At 39.9% G+C, this 27,019-nt stretch overlaps 1 protein-coding gene across 1 annotated transcript in view; it reads left to right on the top strand.

The window, feature by feature from the left end:
• The window catches only part of eipr1 (EARP complex and GARP complex interacting protein 1), a 69,011-nt gene extending 45,957 nt beyond the window's left edge, over nucleotides 1-23,054 (top strand). Inside the window, exons 7-9 of the mRNA XM_062439873.1 lie at nucleotides 12,902-13,069; nucleotides 16,334-16,501; nucleotides 22,580-23,054. Coding sequence (XP_062295857.1) covers nucleotides 12,902-13,069; nucleotides 16,334-16,501; nucleotides 22,580-22,754 — 511 coding nt within the window. The 3' untranslated portion in view covers nucleotides 22,755-23,054. The remainder of the gene's footprint in view (nucleotides 1-12,901; nucleotides 13,070-16,333; nucleotides 16,502-22,579) is intronic.
• Nucleotides 23,055-27,019: the final 3,965 nt, after the last annotated feature.

Raw genomic sequence — 27,019 nt, 5'->3', positions numbered from 1 at the left:
TGTGTGTGTGTGTGTGTGTGTGTGTGTGTGTGTGTGTGTGTGTGTGTGTGTGTGTGTGTGTGTGTGTGTGTGTGTGTGTGTGTGTGTGTGTGTGTACTTTTGTTTGTGCTCCCTGTGTTTGCGAGGTTCGTGATGAGTGAGGTCAGCACATGCGTACGTGTGGGCTCTGCCAGAGGAATAATAATCACCTCGCCATCGATCGGCCACGATAACAGCAAAGTGCCGAAGAGATTGAGAGAGGTGACGGGTGAAGGAGAGAGAGGGAGAGAGAAGGAGAGAGAGAAAGAGAGAGAGAGAGTACTATATTTACAAGCTGCGTAGCACAAGCCCAGATAAGATGGTTGAATCATTGATATCACTCGCCGTCAGCCCCATAACAAATTAAAGAGTTCCTGCACGCTCCGTTTTGGCCGTTCTCCTCCCGCTGTGTATTTTGAAAGATGCAACAGTGCTGATTTGGCTGTCGGCACAAAGGGAAGGAGGGGGCGGCAGCACAGGGCTTGTTAGCAGAGACCACAGTCTCATCTCCGATAGCAGAAAACACACCATTATTATGATGCGAGGGGACGGCTGCAGCCAGTAGAGGGAGCAGCATGCTGGGACTTTTGACAAATCATCAAAATTTCCTCCTAAAGTAGTCAAATCCATCTTATTCAACAGTCTGAGCATATCACATATTCACATATATGTATCACATATTACGAGGCAGCTTGTTGCAACTCCACTTCAGAGTTATGATTTTACAGTGAGTGAAATAGTCAAACCCCAAATTCATCATCTCATTAGAATTGATCAATGTATCATTTTGGACATATTTTCCCCAAATTCAGACAGTCATATTTGGTATCCTTGGGAACTAGAATTTCAAAATAAAGTTCTGTGAGTTTGATATTATATATTTTTTTTTTTTGCTGACAGGCCCATTTGTGGGTTGCTGTTTGTTTAAGTAACTTTTAATCGAGCTGAATACTAACATCCTCTCAGTAGCAGGCATGATTAGAAAGTCAATTTATAGCACATATATGATGAAGTTAAAATGTCACTTCTATATGGATAGGGAGATTATTAATGTTTATATAAGGAATACATTACTGATTATAAAAGTAGTATTGAATCCTGCTCATTCAAACTTTTATTTGAAAAAACCTTTTGCAATGAGGTCCAAACAAATCAGTGAGCACTGTTGTACTCAGAGATGTTAATTGTGTTCATTCTTTGCCTGAGAATATTGAAGAATATGAATATGAAGATGTTTGCTTGTCTTTATGTTTATAGCAGGCTTATGCCTAGGAATAATAATAATAATAATATTAACCTTTATTCATGTACCACTTTTCTTCAGATATAAAAAAAAAGATAAGGAGTAAGTGATAAGACTCAAATGATAAAGTCAAATATGTGAGAAAGCTGTAGTTTACTAGATTAAACCAGAATTATCATTTAGACACGGTAACAGGAAATCAACAGGAAAATTATGAGCTAAAAATCGGATAATCGAGCAAAAATGACCAAATTTGTGCTCAGTGTAAGTTTCTGAAATGTGAAGATTTTCTGTTTTTCAATCTTTTTGGGTTATTTGGACGATTGTTCAGACAAAAGAAGCTATTTGAGTTTGTCTACTTGAACTAATGGACTCTTTATAGATCAAACTATCAATAGATTCACTGAGTTAATTATCTGCTCAATTGTATATCTTTAATAAATAAATGTTAGTTGCAGCCCTATAAATGTACGAGCTTTGTATTGTCAATAATCGGTTGGTGGTTTCCATGGTTTCTTGTCATTTTTCCATTAAAGTGATTTTTGTGATTATTTTTATGCTACTCTTGTGAAGCACTTTATGACCTGCTCTGTGAGAGGTGCTTTATTAAATCAACTTTACTTACCTGTTTAAAAATGAATGAATATCTGTATCCTTCTTCACTCCTTCAATCCAAGGTTTTAGACAGATAGCAAGGGCACTGTGTGTGTGTGTGTGTGTGTGTGTGTGTGTGTGTGTGTGTGTGTGTGTGTGTGTGTGTGTGTGTGTGTGTGTGTGTGTGTGTGTGTGTGTGTGTGTGTGTGTGTGTGTTCCTTCATGCATACACACCCATGCGCCAGTGTGAAGTGGTTGCGAGTGGAGAGCTTGCAAGTGTGAATGAGCAGTGAGTCACATTTGTGTGTACGTGTGTCTGCTTGAATAAGTGACTCGCATGTGACAAGTGATGGTGCGCTCGCCTGTGTTTGCTCCTCGCTACGTGTACCTTTCTGTTCCTGTGTGTGTGTGTGTGTGTGTGTGTGTGTGTGTGTGCGTGCGGGGTTGCATCTTCATGCCTGTACATAAATGTGTGTGCGTGTCCAGTTGGTGTGGCAGCTGTGTGATGGCAGCCTCTCAGCATGCTCCACTGCTTCCTCAGACGACCTCTGAGGTGTCCCCACACACCCACACACACGCACATACAAAAACACAGTGGAAGTACACACACACACACACACATACAAACACAGTCTCTGGGCTCGTCACCCACTCTGCCAGCCCAAACACAGAGCCGCCCTGCTCAGAAATAAGGACAGGGAGAGCAGCAGCAGCAGCAGCAGCAGCAGCCTCTAGTTAGTTATCTAACACCCTGGAGAGGAGCAGCGTATCAGCACCCTGTCTCCCAGACACACAGCACTTTAAAAAAAATACAAAGATAACACAGCTCATAAAGTTATAAAACATATATGGATCCTGTTCTAGTTTGTACTGATGTAATATGCAGCATTATGTAAATTATGGAATACTGCGCTCCCGATATTGGGGACAGAAAAGCGGCGTTTAATGGAAAATCCCGACACATTTTCACTCCTTCTCAGCCTCAGTCTTATTCATTGTACCTTCGCTTATTACATTATTCAGAGCCCGGTCCCTGTTAAACGGGGGCTACTGCTGTTGTGATTCTTTTTTTTAGGCAAGGTCTTTTTCATTAATGCATTTTTTGAAAGGTCATGTTTCAGTTATGCCACAGGTCATTAAAAAGTGTTTTTTTTACAGAAAGGGAAGAATGGTGGTTTCTGTGTGGAGTTTGACTTCACTGCTTATTATTTAAATACTCTGCAGAAATAATACACTGATCTATAAGTGAGGACAACAGACATAATATAGTGAAATGTCAACTATTGAGTTTAATGTTCAGTGCAGTTATGAACACATTTACACACATTAAAGCAAAACTATGTAACATCTGATGGACAAATTAACTCATAAACAGACTATTGCATCAATATTATTACAATAAAATATGAATTGATAAATTAATGGTTAAGTCCATTAACAATAAAATGGAATATTGCGTCATTATTATTACAATATTGTTATTTTAATCTTTAGTCTTTGGTTAAATTAAACACAGACAAGTATTGTTGACTTTAGTTATTGTTTATTGGTTTAGTTCCATAGATTTTCTTTGTGTTACTTTGCATACCAATACTCAGTGACATCATCAGTGATGTCACTTTATTTCATTTAGTTAAATGTTTGGTTTAGTATCTATATATGATTTATACTTGTGTTGGCTTGTGCTGAGGATAATGTTATGGATGATGTGTGTTTTAAACAGTGTTGACTGATACAAGTAGCATTGTTCAGTACCAGTTGATTAAAGGGAGAGGACACCCCTGCATCAAATACTGTTCTGCCTAATAGATTAGAGGGACTATTTAAAGGGAGAGACGGTGGTTTAGAGAAATCAGAGGATCACACTGTAGTTGTTTGCATGTGATCATGCCTTAGTTTGTTTATCTTGAATTGAGCTAGTTCAATTTCATTGCTTATATCCTTTTCGTTTTTTTTTAGACTCCTTTTTTTGTTACACTGGACTGAATACATCAGTTTTTACTCATTCAACAAGTCTGTTTCTCACCTTCCTAGATACTCTGGTCAGTCACATCACATAGTGATTTTCCTCTTTGTTCTGGTCTGACTGATAATAGAGGTGAGTGGTAGTTTATTGTGCTTGTTGGTGAAAGTGTCTCTTCTACCTTTTAGCATGTCACAGAGGAACATTTCAGGGGTTTTATCACAAAAGTGAAACAGAAGATAAACACACACTTCCTCACCACTGCAACAGATGTGGATTAAGTATTGGATTCCAGTAATACACAGTTTTATCCTGTTCCTAAAGTCTCCACCATTTTTAAAGATTTGTGTTTTTTTAGGAATCAATGGGCATGAATGTCACACACACTGTAGGGAAGAGAGAAAAAAGGAACAAAGAATGCTAAGATATTGTCGGTTGGTTTCTTTCTTGGAATAATGCCAGCCTTATACTTTAAATGTGTCATATTAATATTCAGAACTTCATAGGTCGTAAACCCTGTCTCTGTTCAGAGATGGTGTCTGGCGTCAGATGTGAATGTCGTCCTTGATCTCTCTGCGGTCGACAGCTGACTCCCGGTCGATGATTTTCACCCGTTACCGATCGATGCTTCGACACACGGCTGAATATAGCCGGTGATCTCATTTCAACAGTGTACTGCTCACCGGGTCGAAGAATCACCTGCTTTCACGTGACTGAACGTCTGTGATATAGGTTAAATGAAGACACCTGGGCAAGTTCCGATTATCAATGATCCATGACAGCTTGTAAAAGAACCCTGGATTTGAAATATTAATGAGTTCCTGTGGTCAAGAATGAATCTCCACACTGTTTTGTGGTACTTATAAAATTATAATGATTTCTTTGATACCCTCCGTCATTCAGAAACATTTCTTGTTATATTTAATAGTCTGATTTTGGCCATTGTCACCACACAAAATCTTTGTATCACAAATTAGACACGGGACATCTTGAATCAAGAAACTGAGATATTTGATCTGTGCAGGCCAGACATAATGATCATAGTTTAGACCATATGTGTGAAGCGTGCATATATGAATGTATATTTGTGCCATGGTAACAATTCTGTTGGTAACTTCAGAATGTCTTTATAGAGAAATGATGAAAAACTGTGTTGTGTTAGTTTGGGGAGAACCAACTGTGTGTCATTCCTGGCACACTGGGGGGCTTTGAGCCTTTGAATAATATTAGGCTAGCTAACAGGCATGTAGTACTAGCCACTGGGCATACAGCTCTGTGTGTGTGTGTGTGAGAGAGAGAGAGGGAGGGAGAGAGGGAGGGAGGGAGAGAGGGAGGGAGAGAGAGAGAGAGAGAGAGAGAGACACACACACACACAGAGAGAGAGAGAGAGAGAGAGAGAGAGACATGCCTGTCATTTGGGATGTTCTTACACTGCATCTCCTCTGAATTCCCTCTTGGACCGACAGTCCACAGTGAGGGTCCACACACACACACACACACACACACACACACACACACACACACACACACACACACACACACACACACACACACACACACACACACACACACACTGAGCTGTGTAATAGCTGTCAGGCCTGCGGCCATACCATGCACTGCAGGGTGCATACTGAAAAGCAGTGGAGTGCTGCAATGAAGCATGGACTCTCTACACCTCCCCTGTGGTGTGTATTTGTGTGTGTGTGTTTGTGTGTGAGAGCGAGAGAGAGAGAGAGAGAGAGAGAGAGAGAGAGAGAGCCCGACAGAAGAGAGCAAGCAAGAGAAGGGAGCACAATAAGCAGATACGGGCAGAAAGAGCGCTTAAAAGAAGGTGAAATGATTGATAGCGGTGCTATTTGCTCCCTCACAATCCAGGTTAAAAGCCAGCTGTCTGTTGGTACAAAGACAAGAAGTAAGACAGAACTCAGAACTCTTCATCCAGACAGACAGCGCAGCCTCCTGTTCACACCGCACGCCACCTGACCAAAAAAAACATCCTTTTCATTAAACCTATTCAACAGATTTGGCAGTGCATCGGCGTGCCATAATGATAGGGTAGCCAAGGTAAACCATTATTCAAAAGCCTTTTCCATCATATTTTATTCACATATTCAAATATAGCACCATTATGCAAAAAGCGTTGCCTATTAGGAGTATCATATTTCACATTCAAATTCGGGCCATTATGCAAAAGATGTCAGCTGTTTTTGAAATAGTGGTATTCCATATGCCGCTGTTGATTTGAGGGCGACCTTTTGAACTCTGCTACTGTCAAATCGATCATCTGTAACCTTTTCATGTGCTTCCCCCACACACACACACACACACACACACTCCACCACCCCATTAGACATGAAGCAGACATCATACTGTAACTTTCATAATGGTGTATTCGTGACCTTATGCAGACCTTGGAGTTAAGGAATAGAAACGAACAAAAAATACCTTTAAAATGTATGATAGCTGGTGTAAATTGGTGGTTACCTTTTTGATAGTGTAATTGTTTTTTATTGTCAATGACTGATCGCTAGTCCTCATCCTCCCTTAGTTACTGTTACTATGCGAGTCAGGCTTTCCATTCTTATATGCAGTTTACATTATTTGAAACAGTAAGTCTTTGATTTCAGACTTCTCATTTCTAACTGCCAATAGTCTGTTTTGCCATTAAGCTGAAATGGTGAGGTGAAGCCTGTAAGAGGGTCTTAAATATACACTTGATGGCTATAAGTGTGATGTCATGTAAAATGACTGAAGCTTAAGCTTTTAGGTCTCAGGTTACCAGTCAACATCATCACCAGCTGATTATCCGTGAAGATGGAAATTATAGGTTATGTTTCTGAGGTTGGTGGAGTGTAAAGCAAATCTAAGAAGGAGCAGGACAGACTCCCTCTGACTCAGTGTGGGGGCACAAAAACAGCCCTGGTAGGGTGAGGCCCCCGCTGGACGACCCCGGCCGCCTTCTGCGTGGGTTCCTGGTTGCTTTGCTAAAGGAGGGTTGGTGGGGAGGTGTTCTGCCTGCCCCTACATGAACATTATAGTACTCACTCATGGCTAACAATGTGATTATCATGATACTAACGTTGTTGCATGTAGTTGCCATTACCATACTTATTGTTATCGTCTCTATCATTATTATTACTATCATTATTATTAGTAGCTTGTTAAATCATCCTACCAGAAACAGGGAGGAGGTTTCTGGCACAACTTCACCTACTTCCAAGGTGAATGGAAAAGAGAAACAGTCAAACTCCAGCAGCACTTGTAATATGTTTTATGATGACCCTGATGAAGGCCACAAGCCTAAACGAGTTGGTCTATTAATACAATTCTTCTATACTACAAGTAGTATTTAAATAGCGTTTAAATTTTAAAAACTGAAAAAATGTAAAAAGGTAAAACAAATATACAAAAAATAACCAATGATGTGCTTCCAGACATGTTAAAACCATACCTACCATACACACACACTGCCCACAATATACCCCACTCAACTTGTAACACCCTACTTTACACCATCTGACTGTCTTATGTTGTGTCTATTGTCTATATCAGGTTTTTTTGCCATGTTATTTCACCAATAAAGTAAAAAAAACTAAATTAAAATTAAAAAATTAGCTTTCCTGGAGCCGCTTCTACACACTGAGAAAAACACCATAAATGAATCTAACCTGAACAAACCTGAACAAACTCTTAGCTCTAGTTGGCCAGATATACGAACAATTAAAGCTCAGGTTTAAACAGATAAACACAAAGGTCCAGTTTCTCAGGCAGAGATCTTAGACTGAAAACTAGATTCAATGAAAATATCCATTGAGAAACAACTCGAGACTTAATCCCTGCCCAGGAAATCAGCCCAAACTGTAATCCTTCTCCTTGCACTTTTTGCTCTTTTGTTTTTGGTTTTGGAGTGGCAAGAAAAACCCTCCAAACTGTTTAAATGCTAAATATCACTCTCACTGCAGCCCTATACGCCACTTCAGCAGAGAGTTTTAGTGAGTGGAAATATTATGACATCAAGATGTATTGTTTGAGATTCATGGATATGACTTGTGTTTCAGTATTAATGACACGTGCATGATTGTTTAATTAGAATAAAATGATGTGGAGGGCTAGTTTATTATTTTTATGCTACACCAGTGGACCCTCCCCGACTCTCTCGTCGACTTTTGTGAAAGCTTCACGCTAATCATGAAGATCTCCCCTAATCATTTAGGCTGCTTGATGTAATGATCCCTTACTTTTATGCATGGGCGGACTCCCCCCCCACTCTCTCTCCATCCCTCCCTCCCTCCATCCCTCCCTACCTGTCTGCCTCTCTCTCCCTCCCACCTTTCTTTCTCTGCCAGCCCTGTCTCAAAGCCAGGCTTTAATTTTGATCAGCGATGAAATGATTGCTCTCCTCTTTCGATTTTTCTTTTCTCCCCCGCCCCCCCCCCTTCCCTTCCCCCAGCAGTTGTCATAGAAACAGAGACGTGTGTGTGTGTGTGTGTGTGTGTGTGTGTGTGTGTGTGTGTGTGTGTGTGTGTGTGTGCGCGTGCGTGCGTGCGTGCGTGCGTGCGTGCGTGCGTGCGTGCGTGCGTGCGTGAGTTTGTGTGTGTGACTGTGAGCGTCTGTGTTCCAGTCGATCTCCTCAGCAGAGAGATTTATCACCCAGACCGAGCCACGAGGTTGTGTGTGTGTGTGTGTGTGTGTGTGTGTGTGTGTATGTGTGTGTGATGGCCGAATGTGTGCTTGCCTGTCCACTTTTGTAGTGTCCCCCTTTACACACCTATATCTTCTGTATTTACACACATAATAGTATTTGTGAGAGTGTGTTTTCCTAGTTTTATGTTTTTATCTGCGTGCGCCTAACAGTGTGTGTAATTGGCCCCTTGTCCCCTCATCAACCCCCCATCACACACACTCACACACACTCAGCCTTGCTGGCGGGATGACATTAGATTGAGTGTGTTTGGTGGCTTAGGCCAGCCACAACTATAATCCCCCCACACTCATACAAACACAAACACACTCACACACACCAAAATATTCCCAGGTCTCTCCACTATTAGCCAGGGCCAAGGGAGTGTATGTGTGAGTGTGTGTGTGTTTCCGTGTGTGTGTGTGTGTGTGTGTGAAGGGGATTGCTCAGAGACACCAGAGAGGGAAACAGCGAAACTAACCCAATTTCCTGCTCCATTTCCCTTTCACGCGGCGGGCGCGTCCCATTCCACGGCGGCCCGGGTTGAACACCAGCCATCCTACAGCCCGGGGGTCACGCCTTTTACCTCAGAGTCACTCACAGGAGGGGGGAGGGAGCACTGTAAATAAATCATGTGCCTCAGCTCAAAATTACACATGAAATTGCTATTCTGAGTGAAATCGAAGTTCACCGAAAGTTCCAAGTCAACTCGAATTTTGAGCGCTGCTGCTGGAGTCGTGCTTGTTTCAAATATTTAGATGGATGTATTTGTTCTTATATATAACAATAGTTATCACTGAAGTGTACTGTATTGTCATATCCCTCAACCTTAAACAGAGTTAAGATTAACTGGAATTTGTTAGCACTCAGCAACACAGCAAACACTCTTTAACAAAAACTATCACTGTGCTTTAAATGATTTACTTCTGTTAGTACTCTTCTGTGTAGTACACTGTGTACACTTTTTACTTACTTAGGTAGTGTGCAGATTTCAGGGTACAAACACAGCCGTTGCGCACTTACTGGAAATTACGTTTAGCTAGTAAGCAAGCTAGCAGAAGCACATTACTCACGTTATTGTTTGCGGTACTAAATCATTACAGACTGCTAAATTAATCCAATAAATCTAAAAAAATGTGTTTAATGCCTTTGTATAATTTGGTGATGTTCTGTGTAGTTACAACGTCCTCAGCTGCCGTTTCCTGTTTGAAAAGTGCTTCCTCCCCTTCTGCTATGTAGCCAAGATGGTGACCGTTGAGGGTGAGAAGTGTCCATAGTTACACACTCAACTTTTTGACCATTTTGAGTGCACCATCCAGGTACTCCTAGTGTACTGTATTTTTCCATAATTCTCAGTAAGAAGACACTTGTCACCTAAAACATTAAGAAGTACAAGATTTGAGACACAGTGTAGCCCCAGTAGTAATTCTGTGAAGCTACGCGTGATAGTTGTTGAGATATTTCTCTCAACAAATGTCAAATTCATTTTGGTACTAGAGGAAAGGTGAATGAATCACAAAGGGATTATTATTATAATGATTATAATTAGGATTCATCTTCTGAGGTACCATGATGTCTGTGCAAAATGTTATAGTAATTCATTCATAGTTGTTAGAATTTTTCAGTTTGGACCAAAGTGGTGGATGAGGCGACTGCTAGTGTGCCTAAAAATAAACTCTGGCTGAGAAAACAGACAGTCAAGGAAAGATTTTGGAGCGCAATGCCAATGTTAAATCTGAGAACTTAACACAAAGCTTGTAAAAATGTTTGGGTTTTAATACTTTGTTGTTTTGAATTTGAATCTGTTACCAGAAGTATTGCACCACCCTAACCCTAACCCTAACCACTGTGAGATGCAGAGCGGAACAAACGTGTGCACAAACCCCATGCTTAAAAAATTCAGGTGATACATATTCAACAAATGCAGTAGAAATATGAGTATAAAGTCTACAACTGGAGCACAACTCATTAATGCAAAGGCCTCAAAGTTGGTGCATTCATGCTAATCTGTGCAAATCAGTTCTGAATGTATGTACACTCATTTGTACAGGGTATGTCATTTAGAAGGCGCGTGTATGCCAACTCTGTGCTCTATGAAAAGTGTTTTTTTGCTCTTTTTATTTGACATTTTCTGTCAAGCTCCATATGCTGACACTAACGCCATGGTCCAGTGGCAGTGACAGCATGTACAAGCACATACACATACACACACACAGTCACACACAGTCTCTTAGCTGTCTTGACCTAATTGAAGCCCAGCGGTCTGCCCCAGGTCATTCTCTTATACCTCCCTTATTTTAATGAGATTTTTAATTAGCATGTTAATTGCCTAACGTGATCAGCAGGGTGACTAGCTAGCTGGCTAGCTGCTGTTGGCATCCATCTGGGCCATAACACTGAGGCTTTCCGCTCCGCTGAGCAAAACCGAACCAAGCTGAGCTTTGCCAGGCTAGCCTGGAGAGAAAACGGCGCTGAAGAAAACAAGTGGAGATTTTCTACACGTCTTGTGTTGCATTTATGGTGGAGGCAGAGCTGTGGATCCAATTAATTAACCAGTTTATTCAAATGGGTTTCCATTCTGTGTCCCCCAGTTGATTTGCTGCTTTCTTCTTTTATTTAGAGAACAGTATCAGGGGGCTACAAAGACAGTAAGATAAAATTGGTCTGATCTGTTATATGGCTGCTAACATTATTACAGATTCACATAGGAAAGGGCTGCTGATAGAGCAATATGGATCTCATAGAACATGTTGTGAATTCTATCTTACAGTGCCAGTGCAGCACTGTATAATTTAAAGCTACTTTAATCAATATCCAAGCGCTACATGTAAAGTGAAAGTTGTCACTCTTAGTGATGAACCCACAGAGAAAAAACACCCAACTCAGCAGTTCCACTCAGCTATGTGGAGTCTTTTAGCTCATTGTCTTGGTTTTACGACCCAGATCCATTCTGAAACTTGTTGGTCTAACAATAAAGTTAATTTAAGTACTACAAATGTTGCTGGAGCTTTGACCTTTTTAGACTTTTTTCTAGAACCAACAGATACAGTATATCGGTCTGCCTATCACAGATATGTCGGTATTGCCGTATATGTTTTATGATATGTGTCAATATTTTATTAAAGTCTTTAAAGTTATACAGGCATCATTTTAGATATATATAGTTTACTCTTTCTGTTTACTGATGTCACTTAATACAATTAGGTTTATTCCTAAACTGTAAAATATGCATCAAGTTTCAAGTTTTTGATAACCACATTTGATGGATCATTGCAAAAAAAAGTGTATTCATGTGTTTATTCTATCAGTATATACAGTATATTGGCCAATATATCGATTTTGGAATTGTTTTAGTCCCTAATATTGGTATCGGCATTGGCCCCAAAAGTCCATTATCAGTCAGGCCCTACTTTTTTCTCCTCTCTGTGCACCTTGGAAGTAGGTAAAGTTGTGTCAGAATCCTCTACTCTGATTCTACTGTTTGGCTTCATTCTCACGGCTCTCATCAGGTGTTTTTTTGCAGCTAATTATAAGCCAAAAAAAAGCTCTTAAAATCCACTGTGTGCTTCTCACCTCGCACCACACATCAGAGAACAACTATAAATGAATGTCATATCTGTAAATGAGCAGCTATTAGCCTACAACTTTATAGAAAATAATGTGTCATTGTTGTGTTTTCATCTTGTTACTCTGCCCTAAGTAGTGAGAAAATCTATGCAACCTCAGTTTGTATAACGATGGATTCATTTGGCTGTTAAAACCACAGCAGTATGTAAAGAAAAGTCATGGTCGGGAGGTCGGCGGAGAAAGAGAACGAAAGAGACGTGATAGCGTTATAGTATATTTAAGGAGAGCAGGCGAGGTGAGCCGAGGACACGGTGGATAGAAGATGAAAGGAGGTAAAGGAGGTGGCCGGAAAAGCTGGAAAGAGACACAATGCGTCGAGCGCCCCTCTCTCCCTCCGTCGTGTCATTCTGTTAACTTCACTCTAGCAGGAACTCAAGGCTGTGCGGTTATGAGGCCTGCCTTTATAATTTACCACCGCCGGTGTCGGCTCCTTTTATTGAGCCTGGCCTTCGCTGAGACTCGCAGACACAGAGGAGGCTTTGATTTAGCTTGGGAATGTTCTCGCCTGTGCGGACCCTGTGAATCATTCTCTCTCTCTCATATCTGCTTTTGTTGTTCTGTCATATCCACTTCTCTCTCTCTCTCTCTCTCTCTCTCTCACTCTCTCTCTTTCCTATCATTTCTCTATGCTGCTGTTCTCTCTCATTCTTTATCCCTCCATCCGAATTCTTCTCTCTCTGCCTCTTCTCTCATCTATCTTCCCTTCCACGCCTCCCGGCTTATCCCCTCTTTTTTTCTCATTCTCTCTCTCTCTCTCTCTCTCTCTCCTCTCCAGTCAGATTTACTGTATAGAGAACGCTCACGGCCAGCTGGTGCGTGACCTGGACTTCAACCCCAACCGGCAGTACTACCTGGCCAGCTGTGGAGACGACTGCAAGGTCAAGTTCTGGGACGTCCGCAACGTCCAGGAGCCTGTCAAGACCCTGGAGGAGCACTCGCACTGGTGGGTGAATTGGTGGTGGTGGTGATGGTGGTGTGGAGGTCTTGAGAGGTTCAGGCCGGGGTGTGTGTGAAAGGGTACCGTCCTTGAACCACGGGAAATGAGTTCAAGTTCCCCCCTTCGGCGAGTATCCGTCACTCTCGAGGGTCCCTGAGTGTCACACAATTAGTCTTTGACCTGTACAGGTTTTTCAAGGCCAGTGAGCAGTCAGTCCAACGGCTGATAGTATGTGCTAATGTACAATATAGCATGAATGCAATTCGAGAGGGTCTTTCTTCCCAAATTTAAAGCTTTTTTCCCAGTCTGACATCATTTGAGGAGGGGTCATTCAGAAGTTTGAAGGTATCGTTTAGTTGTAATGTGACTTCAACCCCAACAGATATCTGTTTGATTTGGCAGAGCAGGAAGAAAGAAAGGCCGGGGTGTTCTTGAGTGGTTGAACTTTGTGTGCAGCATATCATCTTTGAAGCTGCACTTTTTTTAAAAGATTTCCAGGAAGTTTAAATCTTCATTTTAGTGGGTCAGTTCACCCAAGTTTTTGAAAACCCAATACTGTATGTTCTCAGTTACCTCATGGGGGTATCTTGCTGTGCTGATACGATTTATTTCATTTTTCCCACATTTTGAAACCTCTAATTCTGCCATCAACTTCGTACAGTGGAGGTGAATGGACCCCATAAGGAGGTATATGTTTATACATATACTTACATATGAAGAAACAGACAGTGAGAAGACAGCAATAATTACTAGCCAGTGATTAAAAACAAACTCTGGGTAATTACAATACAATAAAAGAGATGGATTTTACAATGAGGGTCAAGGAGGAGATGTACTTTCAACAGTTTTTTTGTAATAACGTAAACCAAAATCATATCAGTCACAAATGATTATTCAAAGCAGAGTCATTTTAAACATCTTAAAACATGTCTGGAGGGAATCTTTAACCACAGCAATTCATTTAGAGTGATATTTACTAATGTCATATAATATTGTAGCCTTAAGTTAAGCACATTACACATCCATTATAATTAAATGTCATGGCCAAATACTCCAAATAGTTAAAGACAGAAAATCTGGGCAAATAAAAGTACTTGCATGAAAAAATATGTGTTGTAATTTGGGTGCACCAACCTTTAAAATGATAGACTTGATAGACATGGAGATACTGGATATTGGAGGTTTGATATAAGTCTGTCAATATTTTCTTTGAGGAGATTTTTGAAGGATTTTTGCTGCAGTGCCAAATAGTGCTCCAAATCCAAAAAGTACCTCGCTGATGGTCTAAAACTTTACAAACTTTTACACATTTTATCTTTAATTGTTGTTATTGAAAATGACTGTTGAGAATAAATAGCACTAAAGCAGGTGAATATGTCATTCATCATGTCATTCAAATGTAACATTTTAATGTGGGAAAAAGGATTTCCTGTGCATATCTTAATTGTATCTGCATAATGGACTAAACAATCTCTTACACGGCATTAGAGTGTAATTCAGGTATACTGTATTGAGGAAAATGCAGGAACAATAATGATAAACATGATGATAACTCTTTGGCTCCACTGCTGATTGGTTTCTGGTTTTATTAATGACTTTATCTCCTAACTAATGAAATGCCCTAACTACTGCTGCTGCAATAAAAGGTAGTAATACACTAATTACAAATTAAACAGGCTGCTACTCGTTTTGTCAGTGAGGATTTAACCACTGTGGGTCCAACACACTCCAAGTCCCGCTCCAGGTTCTGTTCTGCTCTGTGAAGCTTCAGGCACCGCTAAGAGCTACATGCCGTGTGCTGCAGGAGCTGTGTGTGTGTGTGTGTGTGTGTGTGTGCGCTCTCCTGTGTGAGCTGAATAGATGATCAGTGTGTCTGCGAGCCAAACTGGGCTACTGCTGCAGCACACCAATCCTTACCTGATAAAGGCACACACACACACACACACACACACACAGGTACGAACAAGCATGTGCAAACACACACACATACGCGCACACACACACACACATACGCATACCCAGAGGCGTTATCTCAAAAAGAGAGATAGACTTGGCAAACATATCCATAACTATAGATAACTGCAGATGGGATCTCTTCTGATAGGAGATAGGTGTGTGTGTGCGTGTCTGTGTGTGTGTGTGTGTGTGTGTGTGTGTGTGCGCACGCTCATGTGCCACCTTCTAGTCTGTGTTTTTGCTTTCTTTTCATCTCTATGTGACTACACTTAATTGTGTGTTCAAGCGTTTCTATAATGCATATGTTATATCTGTGTGTACACTCAATGTGACACATGTACGTGTGGGTGTTTCCCAGAGTGTGTGTGTGTGTGTGTGTTTGCCGTGCATGCTCATTTTTTGGAGCACAGCCAGGATATGGCCTCAGGGCTGCTGGGGGTATTAGGGACTATTTTTTAGCAGGGAAGCAGATTAGGGGAGCGCAGGGAATGGCGTGGCCGAGGCTGATTTTCTGTCAACAGCCTTGGTTATCCCTCAATCCCTCCCTGTGAGGGGAACCGGGACCGCACTCTGAGCTGTGCCCCGGGCTCACAGAAAGAGAGAGAGAGACAAACAAAAAGAGAGGGAGGTATAGGATGGGGGGGGGGGAAAGAGCAAGAGAGGCTGACAGTCGTAGTAATAGAAAGAGAAGGGACCAGAATTGATGGAGGAAAGGTGTGAAAGAATTGGATTGCGAAAGATAGAAAAAGAAGTGAAACGAAGCAAAGCATAAAAACCAGGATCAGGGAATTTATGATAATGATCATCAACTCATGTGAACTAAGCCCAAATATAGACAGCAAGGTAGCAAATCCCCATTATTGGCATCTGAATACACACCCAGATAGGCATATTTTGCTGTGAATCCCACTGTGAGAACGCTGCATTTTCTGCATGATTTGTGTGGGCACGAGTGTGTGAAAGAGAGATAGAGACAGGCACTTTTTCTCTATGCCTGTGTGTGTGTGTGTGTGTGTGTGTGTGTGTGTGTGTGTGTGTGTGTGTGTGTGTGTGTGTGTGTGTGTGTGTGTGTGTGTGTGTGTGTGTGTGTGTGTGTGTGTGTGTGTGTGTCTGTAGTACTGTTGTATTCAGAGCTTACCTACAGCTGGTTTCTTCACCCACTTGCAGCTTTGTTCACAACAGCAAGGTTACACACACACACGCCTCCACACACACTCTTCCATACATCCAATGAATGAATGGAACATGTTAACACTGCTGCTTTGTTCATGATGATGAATGCCAGTCTGGTAACACATGTGTTTTTGTTTGCAGGGTGTGGAGCGTCCGCTACAACCACAGCCACGACCAGCTGGTGTTGACGGCCAGCAGCGACAGCAGGCTCATCCTCTCCAATATGGTGTCCATCTCCTCGGAGCCGTTCGGACACCTGGTGGACGATGACGAGCTCAGCGACGGGGAGGACAACCACCAGGACGACAAGTAAGAGAGACTCTGGCTAGTCAGAGGAAAGGAAGGAAATATCTCAAGTCATGTATTTGTTAGTAGCAGGTGCTTCTTTTGAGGAGAGACGGAGACTTTAAAGAAAAACAAAAAAAATAAAGAGAGGATGAACTATCGGGCCTGGCTAGGATGTCACATGACAGATGTAACAACTTTAAAGGTGATCACTGGTAATGTGTCTCTTTGGGTGTTTCTGACAAGACCAAAGGCCTTTTTATAGAAGACATTGTGACATGTCACAGTAGGAAAATCACAGGTATTAATAATAGAATTACTGATTGTTGCTGTTTCAGTTTCAGGGTCCTGTTATTGTGCACGTTGGCTTCCTGTCACACTGTCATATCTACTGGGACACTTGAATAAAACAGAGCAATCATTAATGTCATTAGTGACACCTGTGCTTTCCCTGTTATGACATAGTCATAATAATGTCTGCCTGTATTAACTGTACTGAACTAAACTGAACTACTTTGCTGTTCCTTTACTCTACTTTCCTTGAGGAAGGTGCATGTGGAACATTCATGAGATCATTCAAATGAAAAGGGTTCATCTCCTTGGAAGCATGAATGTATAAAAGTTGAGCCTGGTTCAGCTTTGTGGAATTTATTTAGAGCTGTAATTATTAATTAATATGCTGTTTTTAATGCTTTAACACCATAAAAACACAGTGAAAAATACACAGTTTCCCATAGTCCAAGATGATGCCTTCAAATCTCTCATTTTTTCCGAGCAGGTTATCACATGTGAAACCCTGCAACCACATTATCTTGGCATTTTTCCTTTCAAAAGTGTCTCAAATCATGAATCAGTTACCCAAAGTGTTCATTTTCTGTTGAGTATGTGTTTCAGCTCTGAATATGATGAGTGAAATTTTGACATTTTGGTCCACTGGCGGCAGCACTGGAGTAAAGCTCACCAAAAAACCTGAATATTCAATGATCAAATGTTGAAATGTTCTGGCAGTGACTAAAACAGTGTAAAGATGAAGAATCAGAACAATCTGCAGCATCTCACTTCACTGTTAACCCTTTAGAAGCTCACAGATGGCTGCTGTTGTGTTTTTGGGGCGCTTTGCTTGAAGAGAGTCGTCCATATTCACAAATACTGAATATTTGAGGCAGAGGCATTATAAATTGAGTGGTACATCATCAACTCTACATCCAGTTAGTGCTGTTTACAAGCATGTGTAAACTTCACTTCACTTCACTGCCTCCTCCTATTAAACACCAACAGGCGTTTTCATTCTTTTATACGCATGTTTGAGATTTGCTGCATTGAGCGTCTCCCATACCTCATGATCTATGTGTGACCTTAATCATTTTTAGAGTGTTAGAAAATGATTCATAATTTGTTTGTGGATTCATAACATAGTTTTAAACCTAACAGTCAGCTCTCATCACATTATATCTGAAGGGGAGGGGTTGTAGGTTTTTAGAGTGCCACAAGGAACTTAATGAAACCCATCATGAGATACTAAAGTGTTCACGAAAACTGCTACATATTATGAACTGTTCATTTGATATTAGTCCCCCTGAGATTAAAGCTGACTGCCTGAACCTTCACTTTGATATTCTTTGACACTGGGAATGATAAAAAAAAAAAAAAGTGGAGAGTTTAAACATTAAAAATATGTTACTGTCAAAACACTTCACCAGTTTCCTCCTGTACGGCGTTTAGAGTTGATTTTCAAATTGCAGGGGGATCATCTGTAATCGTTACCGTTCACCGCTTTCCAAATGTGCCACTGTCCTCCATCCATTATGCCCCCCCCCCCCCCCCCCCCCCTCCCCTCCTCTCGTCCATAACTACCTGCTCTTAGACTCAATGATGGACTCTCATCCACAATTATCAACTCTTCTTCCTAATCACCGGCACTCAGCTTCAGTTTTAACCCTTCCACTATAGTTATTGACCCCTCTCGTGTGTACGGTGCGTGTCCACTCCACAGTACCTGGACCTTACATACACAACCCCTCCACTGCTCGCACTGTTATATGTTTGATTTTTAATATGAAGGTGATTATTTTTAAGATACAACAACAGTTTTAAAAAAAAAAGAAGTTTGGCCTGTTTTTTAATTTAGTTCCAACATCTGTCATACATACATCTATTAGGTTGACATCTGGTGAGTGTGATGGCCATAGAGTGTGATTCATATCATTTATATATAATCATCAGGCTGCTCAGTGAGTCTCTTTGCATCATATGGCAGCATCTAGATTTGTTATATTTCTACACATTTTACTTTTCTTCACATTTCTTCAGATATTTTTTCTTAGTCACCTGTATCAAAATCAAAAAGTCTTTATTCATTATTCATTCAGCCTTCACTCCAGGGCTGCCTCAGTATACGCCTAAATAAAAGAAGTGACATGAGGAATCTATTCTAGGAATATAAATACACCTAAAGGAAATGTAGATATGTAAATGTAGAAAAGATGTGTGTTGGTTAAAGTATATGGCCTCTTGAATTTTACAGTAAGTTTAAAAAAAATAATAGAATAGAATAGATTAGACTTTATTGTCGTGGCACGAGAAGTACAACAAAATTTGCTGTGCCGTGCCTGAATATAAAAAAATAGAAAATAGACAGTAATGGTTACACAAACACACACAAGTACACAATCATCCCAATATACATATATATATATATATAGCTCAAAATCACAGTGACGGAACAAGAAGAAGAAAAAACAAGTTTGAGTAGAGAAGGACTTTAAATATATTCCTCCCTTTACTTTTTATGGCTTGAAAGTATTTCCAGGAATTTAAAATGTATATAAATTATACAGTACTTATTCATCAAATGTCAAATAATACGCTGCCCTGCAATACATCATACCTCTGTGAAGATTATACACAGTCACAATGGTTACTTCAAAAAGAAGGTAGAGAGATATTGTTCCAGTCTCAAGCTTCCATCTTTACTTATAAACCATCATCATGAAGGTTAGAATGTTTTATGGTTTTATGGAGGTGTTCATTCAACTTTCTGGATATTTTTGGAGGTCACTGAACTGTACTGCATTATACTAAGAAGTGTTTCTAATATTTTGTCCACCCTATTGAGTGTATCAGTATAGCAATACAATTCAACCTCCAACCTCCAAAGATGACTATAAATTTGAATCAACTCCTCGATACTGCACTTTTTCCCAAAAAGGGACATTATAACCTTCATAGAGTCTCACTGATTTAAGCAGGGTGGACAGAATAATGGAAACAACCTTCGGTATGATCAAATACAAATCCACCGCAAACTACCACAAACCACAGCCTCCAATATGACCATAAAGCTGGATCTCTACCTCTATAAAACAGTCTCAACATACACCTAAACTTTGCAAAAAATGTGTGAAAGTAGCATTTATTAGACTGCGTTAATCGTAGCTAGACCGGCTGCTGGAAATGTTCCCTTTAATTGTAGCATGTGATACAGTGTCTTCGCAGTTAAACTGTCCAATGACCCGATCCCTAAAGAGCTTGTAATCCTTTCGACTAATCAAAGCAGATTCCGGCACGTTGTGGCATCAGTCAAGTGCTCTCAACATACACCCTCTTGTTCCTTTCTTCCCCCAATGAATCTATACGAGCAGAGCACTTAGAGTGTTTTTATTTTAGGCCGCAGCCCAGAGGGAGCAGCTACTGTCTGTGTGAAACAGTTAATGTGTAAAATAAATCCAAATATGTATGTCAGGGTTTCCCCTCAGGACTACTTACAGCCGCGGGTTCGGGAGGAGTTTTGGGCGGCAATAACGCAAGATCATAACTCTCACATTTTTATACGGGATTGTCACATTGTCGGAGCGGGTGGGAGAAATGTTTCAGCATTGTGGAGGCTGCTGTTTGGGTAATGAATGCAGAGGAAAAAAACTGTGAATAAACAAGGTAAATGTGCAGGTGTTTGTGTGTGTGTGTGTGTGTGTGTGTGTGTGTGTGTGTGTGTGTGTGTGTGTGTGTGTGTGTGTGTGTGTGTGTGTGTGTGTGTGTGTGTGTGTGTGTGTGTGTGTGTGTGTGTGTGTGTGTGTGTGTGTGTGTGTGTGTGTGTGTGTGTGTGTGGTCCACAACACCAGCGAGACAAGCCATTAGAGGTGTAGTGTGTGTGTGTGAGTGTATATCACACCTAATGATCTACCAAATCTTAATAGCAGTAAAATATCAAACGGTTAAAATGTTTACATACAGGCAGTGTGGAGAGAAATCAAAAGAATCAGGATTTTTTTTCTTCACATGATTTCACATTATTCAGCTTTCACTTTAAAAACAACACAGAGGAAAGCAAAGTGCTTTACAGGTAGATAAACACAACAACAAGAGGAGAGGATGAGGGAAATATGAATAAAAAGAAAATGATGGTTTTAAATAAAAGCAACAAACTGGTTTGAGAGGCAGCATATAAGCAGGACATGTTAAAAGCGTGTTTTAAACTGATTCTGAGATAAGTCCTGAAACATGAAAGAGCACATGTACCATTTTAAGCAGCAATATAAATGATCTGTTAAACCATTAAACCAAGCCAATATCTCATCTGGATAAATGTAAAACACAAGTAATCTTTTGTTTATTAGCTGTACTGAAGAGTTCACCCACCTGCACTGCAAGGAAGGTTTTAGCTCACTTTGCACTTTTACTGTTCAGTTTAATACATCTGTATTTATCTCAGTAAGATAAATGACTGTATATGGAGTGGTAAAGTAGACGCGTAATAGTGGTGAAAGACCCACAATGTACTGTTCAATGCCGTATATTAACTGGCATTAACGTCTCCATAATCTTATCTGTTTTACTCGTATTTATTCATTGTTTCATTTTCTTCTATTCACCTACCTCATATTGTTTTGCATTGTTATTGTGTGGGTGGTCTTTCGAGGTAACATAAAGGTTAATAGTATTTACAGTATGATAGTAATGGCTGACAGTTTTCTTTTATTAAAGTGTCAAAAATATTTTTTAATTAATTACAAAAATGAAATTCTCTTATTTCTAGTCTATTCTAGTTTTTCTTTTTAAATTAACTGTAATATTATAATTAACTTAAAAGTGATGCAGTAATTATACGATTATATAACTGCAGTATTTAGTCGATGGATCATGGAATTAGTTATCCAATTTATTATTGGTTTAAGTCATTTTTCAAGCAAAAATGGAAAAGATGTATTAGTTTAAGATTCTCATATATGAATTAATTCTGCCCCTATTTACCCAGATACCCCTGCCTGTATGAGCCCACACAGACAGTGGATGAACAGCAAAGCCCCCGATAATAAAACATATTGGAGAGAAATTATAATTGAACTGTCATGTGGAAAAAACCTTATGTTTCCAATATGACAATCATCTACTTCCTACTTCTGGTTGTACTGTTGGTCAAGTTAGACTTTCCAGCAAACTTTGGGAAAAATCAAACCTATCCATGATCAGATGGCCTCAAGCTGGCACTAGTTTGTTACTGTCCATCACTCACCTTCTATTGGAATCAATCAATCAATCAATCAATCAATCTTTATTTATATAGCGTCAAATCACAAGGAAAGTTGTCTCAAGGCACTTTTCACATATAGCAGGTCTAGACCGCACTCTTGATGAATGACTGCTGGTCTTTGTTGTTATGCAAGTTGTGTACACAGTGTTGCAGTATAGAGTATGTATGTTAGTATATAGTATGCAGAGTATAGAATCCTTCTGGTGCTGACTTAATAATGCTTTTTCTAATTTTTATACAGATACTATTCAATACTTGAATTTTATGGTTTCATGTTTTCACATATAGTAGAGTGAAAACAGTAGGGCAGCAGCTACTGTGTTTAACATTATCTCACATCTCCAGATCATCCATCTTTCGGTTGTCATGGGATACGGGGACCTAAATGATTTGCAGAATGATTGAATTATATAAGTCCACATGACGACAGAACATTATTGTACATTGGATTGTTCACATTTTATCTCCGTGAACAGACCACATGTTGACGCACTGTATAGATTTTGTGTCAGAGACGTATTCCGCTCACCTCGGTGGTGTTTTGTGTTGTGTGTGTGTGTGTGTGTGTTATCCAGGAGTAAGGAGCCCCTAAAGGACAGCGTGGTGTCCACTTACGAGGAGCATGAAGACAGCGTGTACGCGGCAGAGTGGTCTTCGGCCGACCCGTGGCTCTTCGCCTCGCTCAGCTACGACGGACGCCTCGTCATCAACAGGGTCCCCCGCGCCCTCAAATACCGCATCCTGCTCTGAGAGGGCGGGGAGGGACAGGTCAGATCTGTGTGTGTGCATGTGTGTGTGTGTGTGTGAGAGAGAGAGAGAGAGAGAGAGAGAGAGAGAAAGAGAGAGAGTTTAACAACAAGTCCTTTGCTACTACAGCACTACAACCATCAGACATTCCATTAAACTCTGGAAAATCTACTGTAAAAGACAAACTACATGTGATGCTCGCACAGGCAAATATTATGTGTGTGTGTAATGTAAATATAATGCATATGTTCCACTGTAAACAAAACATCTGTGCTGCTTATCAAAATTGAAGTAAAAACATGATTCCTGGATAACCGTTGAATATGGTGTGCTTCTTAAATGTTGGATATAACCTCATAAGGCCAGAAATGTCTAATTGAACAGAAATATCATTGTCTTCACTTCAGTATGATTCTATAAAGCCTGCTGTGTTACTCAACAATTTCTTTGTCCACATCGCATCCATCCTCCTGTTCTGAGGACATGTTAGTCATCATCTGTGTGAAAATACTGCAAAGAGTTGACTCACGCTCTTAGCAGATAATTACAGTATCCATGTACGTGTTGACTCTTCACCAATTGGGAAAAGGCATCCACACACCATCAACATACACTACATTGTCAGTTATTAAGTCACTGATGTGTAATGTTTGCTGCTGTTCCTGTTTTTGAGCATCTGAAGACACAAAAATCACAAAAAAAAGACATATTGAAGAACTATAATATACGCCTGAACACCAGAAGCATGATGTTGTTGTTTTGCTAGTGCTTAATGAATTGAAAACATGATAATGATCAATTGATTTATTGTTAAGTCTGTATTCATTGATTTTTGAGGGACATCACTACAAGCTCTAAAAGAACATCTGTCATCTTGATATATCAAATATGTCAGCAAACAGTTACCTACATATACAGCAGACAGAGCAACAAAAGTCCAACATTAACTCCAAACCCCTGAGAGAATATCTGACTCTCTAGCCGCTAACTGCTACCTGCTAGCTAGTTGTGAATGTTACAGGTCAGCTGTTTGGTTGTGGGCAGGCAGTGTTGGGTTTATCAGAGTTTATTCTCTAAAAACATGTGCCTGAAGCAGTTGTTAATAATACTGCGGAGAGCAGTAAGACTCAACTAAACTTTAAAGCTGGATGTGTTAAACCAAAACAGTTAGCTGAAAAAGGCTAAAACACTTAAGTGGAGGAACTTCAGATAAGGGGTGAAAATTCTCTGTGTGGTTTATTTATTTATACAGTTTAAAGTTACAGGGACAGTGCACATTAATAAACATATCCGTAAATGTACCACTGTTAGCCATCTCGGCTAATGTTCAACCGCAGCACTTAAAAATACATTAAAACGTAGCATACATGTAGCACAGCAGACTTTGACACTTGTGACCTCTCTGACATCACACATGCTCATGTTAACCATTGTTAACAGGAACTTATTGATTGGAGCTGTCTTAAGATATGAAAATGAAAAACAAAATCACAATTTAGCAAAGCTTAAGGTACTGTTGTCTAATTGGCTGTTTTGGTCCATGGTTAAAAATGAGAAAAGCAGCAAATCCTATATTTAATCAGTCAATCACACTTTATTTATGTAGCAGCATTCATACAGGTTAATGTAGTTCAACATGCTTTACAGTTGATTGACAAGCCGATCATAAGACAGAACAAGTGTAGAACAAGGACAACATAAACAAAAGGAACAAAAAAAAGAACAAATTACAAAGAATAAATTGAGACCAATGCACACAAGAGAAAATACAAAAATAATTAAATTAAGAGAGTATAACAGAAAAAGTTTATTAAAACTTAGGTTAAAATATATTAAATATACAAAACAAAAGTCAAATTAAATAAAAGATAAAGTTTAATAAAAGCTAGACTAAAACTACGTTACATATATTTTACGTTAATGTATAAACATTAATGTTTAACATTAAACATTAATGTTCTGCTGATCAACTTATTGATTAATCAACAAATAGTTTGAAGTATTTTACTGGAGGTGCTGCAAAGCAAACCACTAAGTGGATATATATATATATATATATATATATAACTTTAAATATCCAACATACCTCCATCCCTCACCCCTCCTTCTGTCCTCTCCGTACAGTGTGTGTGTGTGTGTGTTGAGGCTGGTCGATAGTGACAGTCCGAGCCTCTGTTATGTCAGACAACATTGACAGGCCTTTTAATTGCAGCTTGACTCTATGGATCACACATTTTCTCTCTCTCTCTCTCACACACACACACACACACACAAACACAAGTGCCAGGGGAGGGGCGCGGGCACTTCATTAGCTATGCCAGTCGGGGCAGGCAGTGCCATAGCTGAATACAGAGTACATTCAGATATCTAATCAGAGAAGCTGCTCACAGACACACATACACAAAGAGCCACACACACACACACACACACACACACACACACACACACACACACACACACACACACACACACACACACAGAGCCCTTGTTACCCTGCAGTCAATTACTGAGAGGAGGGATCAGGGTGGAGATACAGAGGAATGGTGAGCAGAGAAAAGGTAATCGCTGAATCTCACCCATCTGGAAATTTGTGATGCTAGTCACAGACACACACACACACACACACACACACACACACACACACACACACACACACACACACACACACACACGTAACACTCATTGTCATGTTTGTAGTGTCTCCAGGGAACCAGTGTTTTAAGAAATGTGAGGATAACAAGGACAGTGCCAGTGTGTGTTATGTGTGCTAGTGTTGGTGTATGTGTGCTGTATAGAAATATCCTATTAACAGACTACACAACTAAAACACATGATAGATATTTCCTGATCTTGTGTAGAATATCCAGCAGCTGATATGAATGCATGTTTGTGACCAATCAATCAATCCAGCTGCTACTAACAGCTGAGTATGTGCTTCAGAATCAATGAAGACACCTCTTTAGTATTCTTTAACAGCTTTCCTGGGACAAATCACTCAGCACAAATTACAAGTAAGAAGCATCGATAGTCAATGTTGAGATTTTAAGACATGTTATTGATGACACTGTAAATACCCAGCATTGACCTCCACAGTCTTTTTGACGCATTATACAAGCTGCAACCAACAATAATACATGATGGTGAGTTGAGTGTGCAAGGACAATAAAGCAAAAACCTTCCTATCATACAACATACAAACATACACACATGAAAGACTCACATGAAATTACATAAATAAATAGAATTAATAAGAGCATGTGTGAAGAGCTGCATTAAAAAAAGTAGTGACAGTCTGTTTTAGAGGAGTCAAACTCATTTTAGTTCAAGGGCCACACACAGCCAATTTGACCTCAAGTTGGAGCAGTAAAACCATTGCATACTAACCTATGAATAATATATAATGTACATATTTTAACTTTACTGTATTAAATCATGTATTTCATGTGAAAAATGAGCAATTTCAATAATATTATGTCTCAGTTTTTTTCAGATTATTTTTGCACAGACGCTGCTGATTTATGACATAATATGTATTCATTGGGGGGTTTTTTTGGGGTTGTTTTCATGGTCAGGGTGAAATAAAAACTCTGAATCAGCAGAAAAATTTGAATTATTTTTCTGCAAATTATCCAGTATGCCAGATTTGAGCCTTTGGTGGGGCGGTTCTGGCCCGCAGGCCATATGTTTGACACCCCCTGGACTATTCGGCCTTGATTAAAGTGGACATTGTAGTGTGAAACCAAACGAACAGTGCAAACGCTTACGTCACAGCTAAAAAGCAAACGGTTGATGTTGTGTAGAAGCGATAGTGTGTCAGTATGGATAAATAGCACCAACATAGTACAACCAGAGCTGACATCACACTATCATGACAGAAGTTAGTGCTATCAGTTAGCGTGGATGTATAAAGAGAACTGGTATACGTGCTGCAGGTGTCACTGTGGTTCTCACCAAAAAGGAGCATATTGAATATTTCCCTAAAGACCTTTTATTCTTTCTTTTTAATAATTAAAAAAGTAACAATTAATTTATAAAGGCGACATTATTCTTGACTTTGAAATGGGATAACTAAATATGATTTCATTTGGACTTTAATATACATTTTTGATTAGAACTGCTTTAAAAATCATCTAAAATAGGACAGAAACATGTTTGATTCAATTTGTAAAGTATAAAATATTCCATTTCTTTTTGTACTTTAGTTTTTAACTATAATAAGCTGCTTGCTCTGATGCACCATATAAAAATGGAAGACATTTAGTTTAGAA

The sequence above is a fragment of the Scomber scombrus genome, chromosome 19, assembly GCF_963691925.1.
Source record: "Scomber scombrus chromosome 19, fScoSco1.1, whole genome shotgun sequence".
Taxonomy (NCBI): Eukaryota; Metazoa; Chordata; class Actinopteri; order Scombriformes; family Scombridae; genus Scomber; species Scomber scombrus.
The sequence above is the reverse complement of the archived record's forward strand: the minus strand, read 5'-3'. Positions and strand labels throughout refer to the sequence as shown.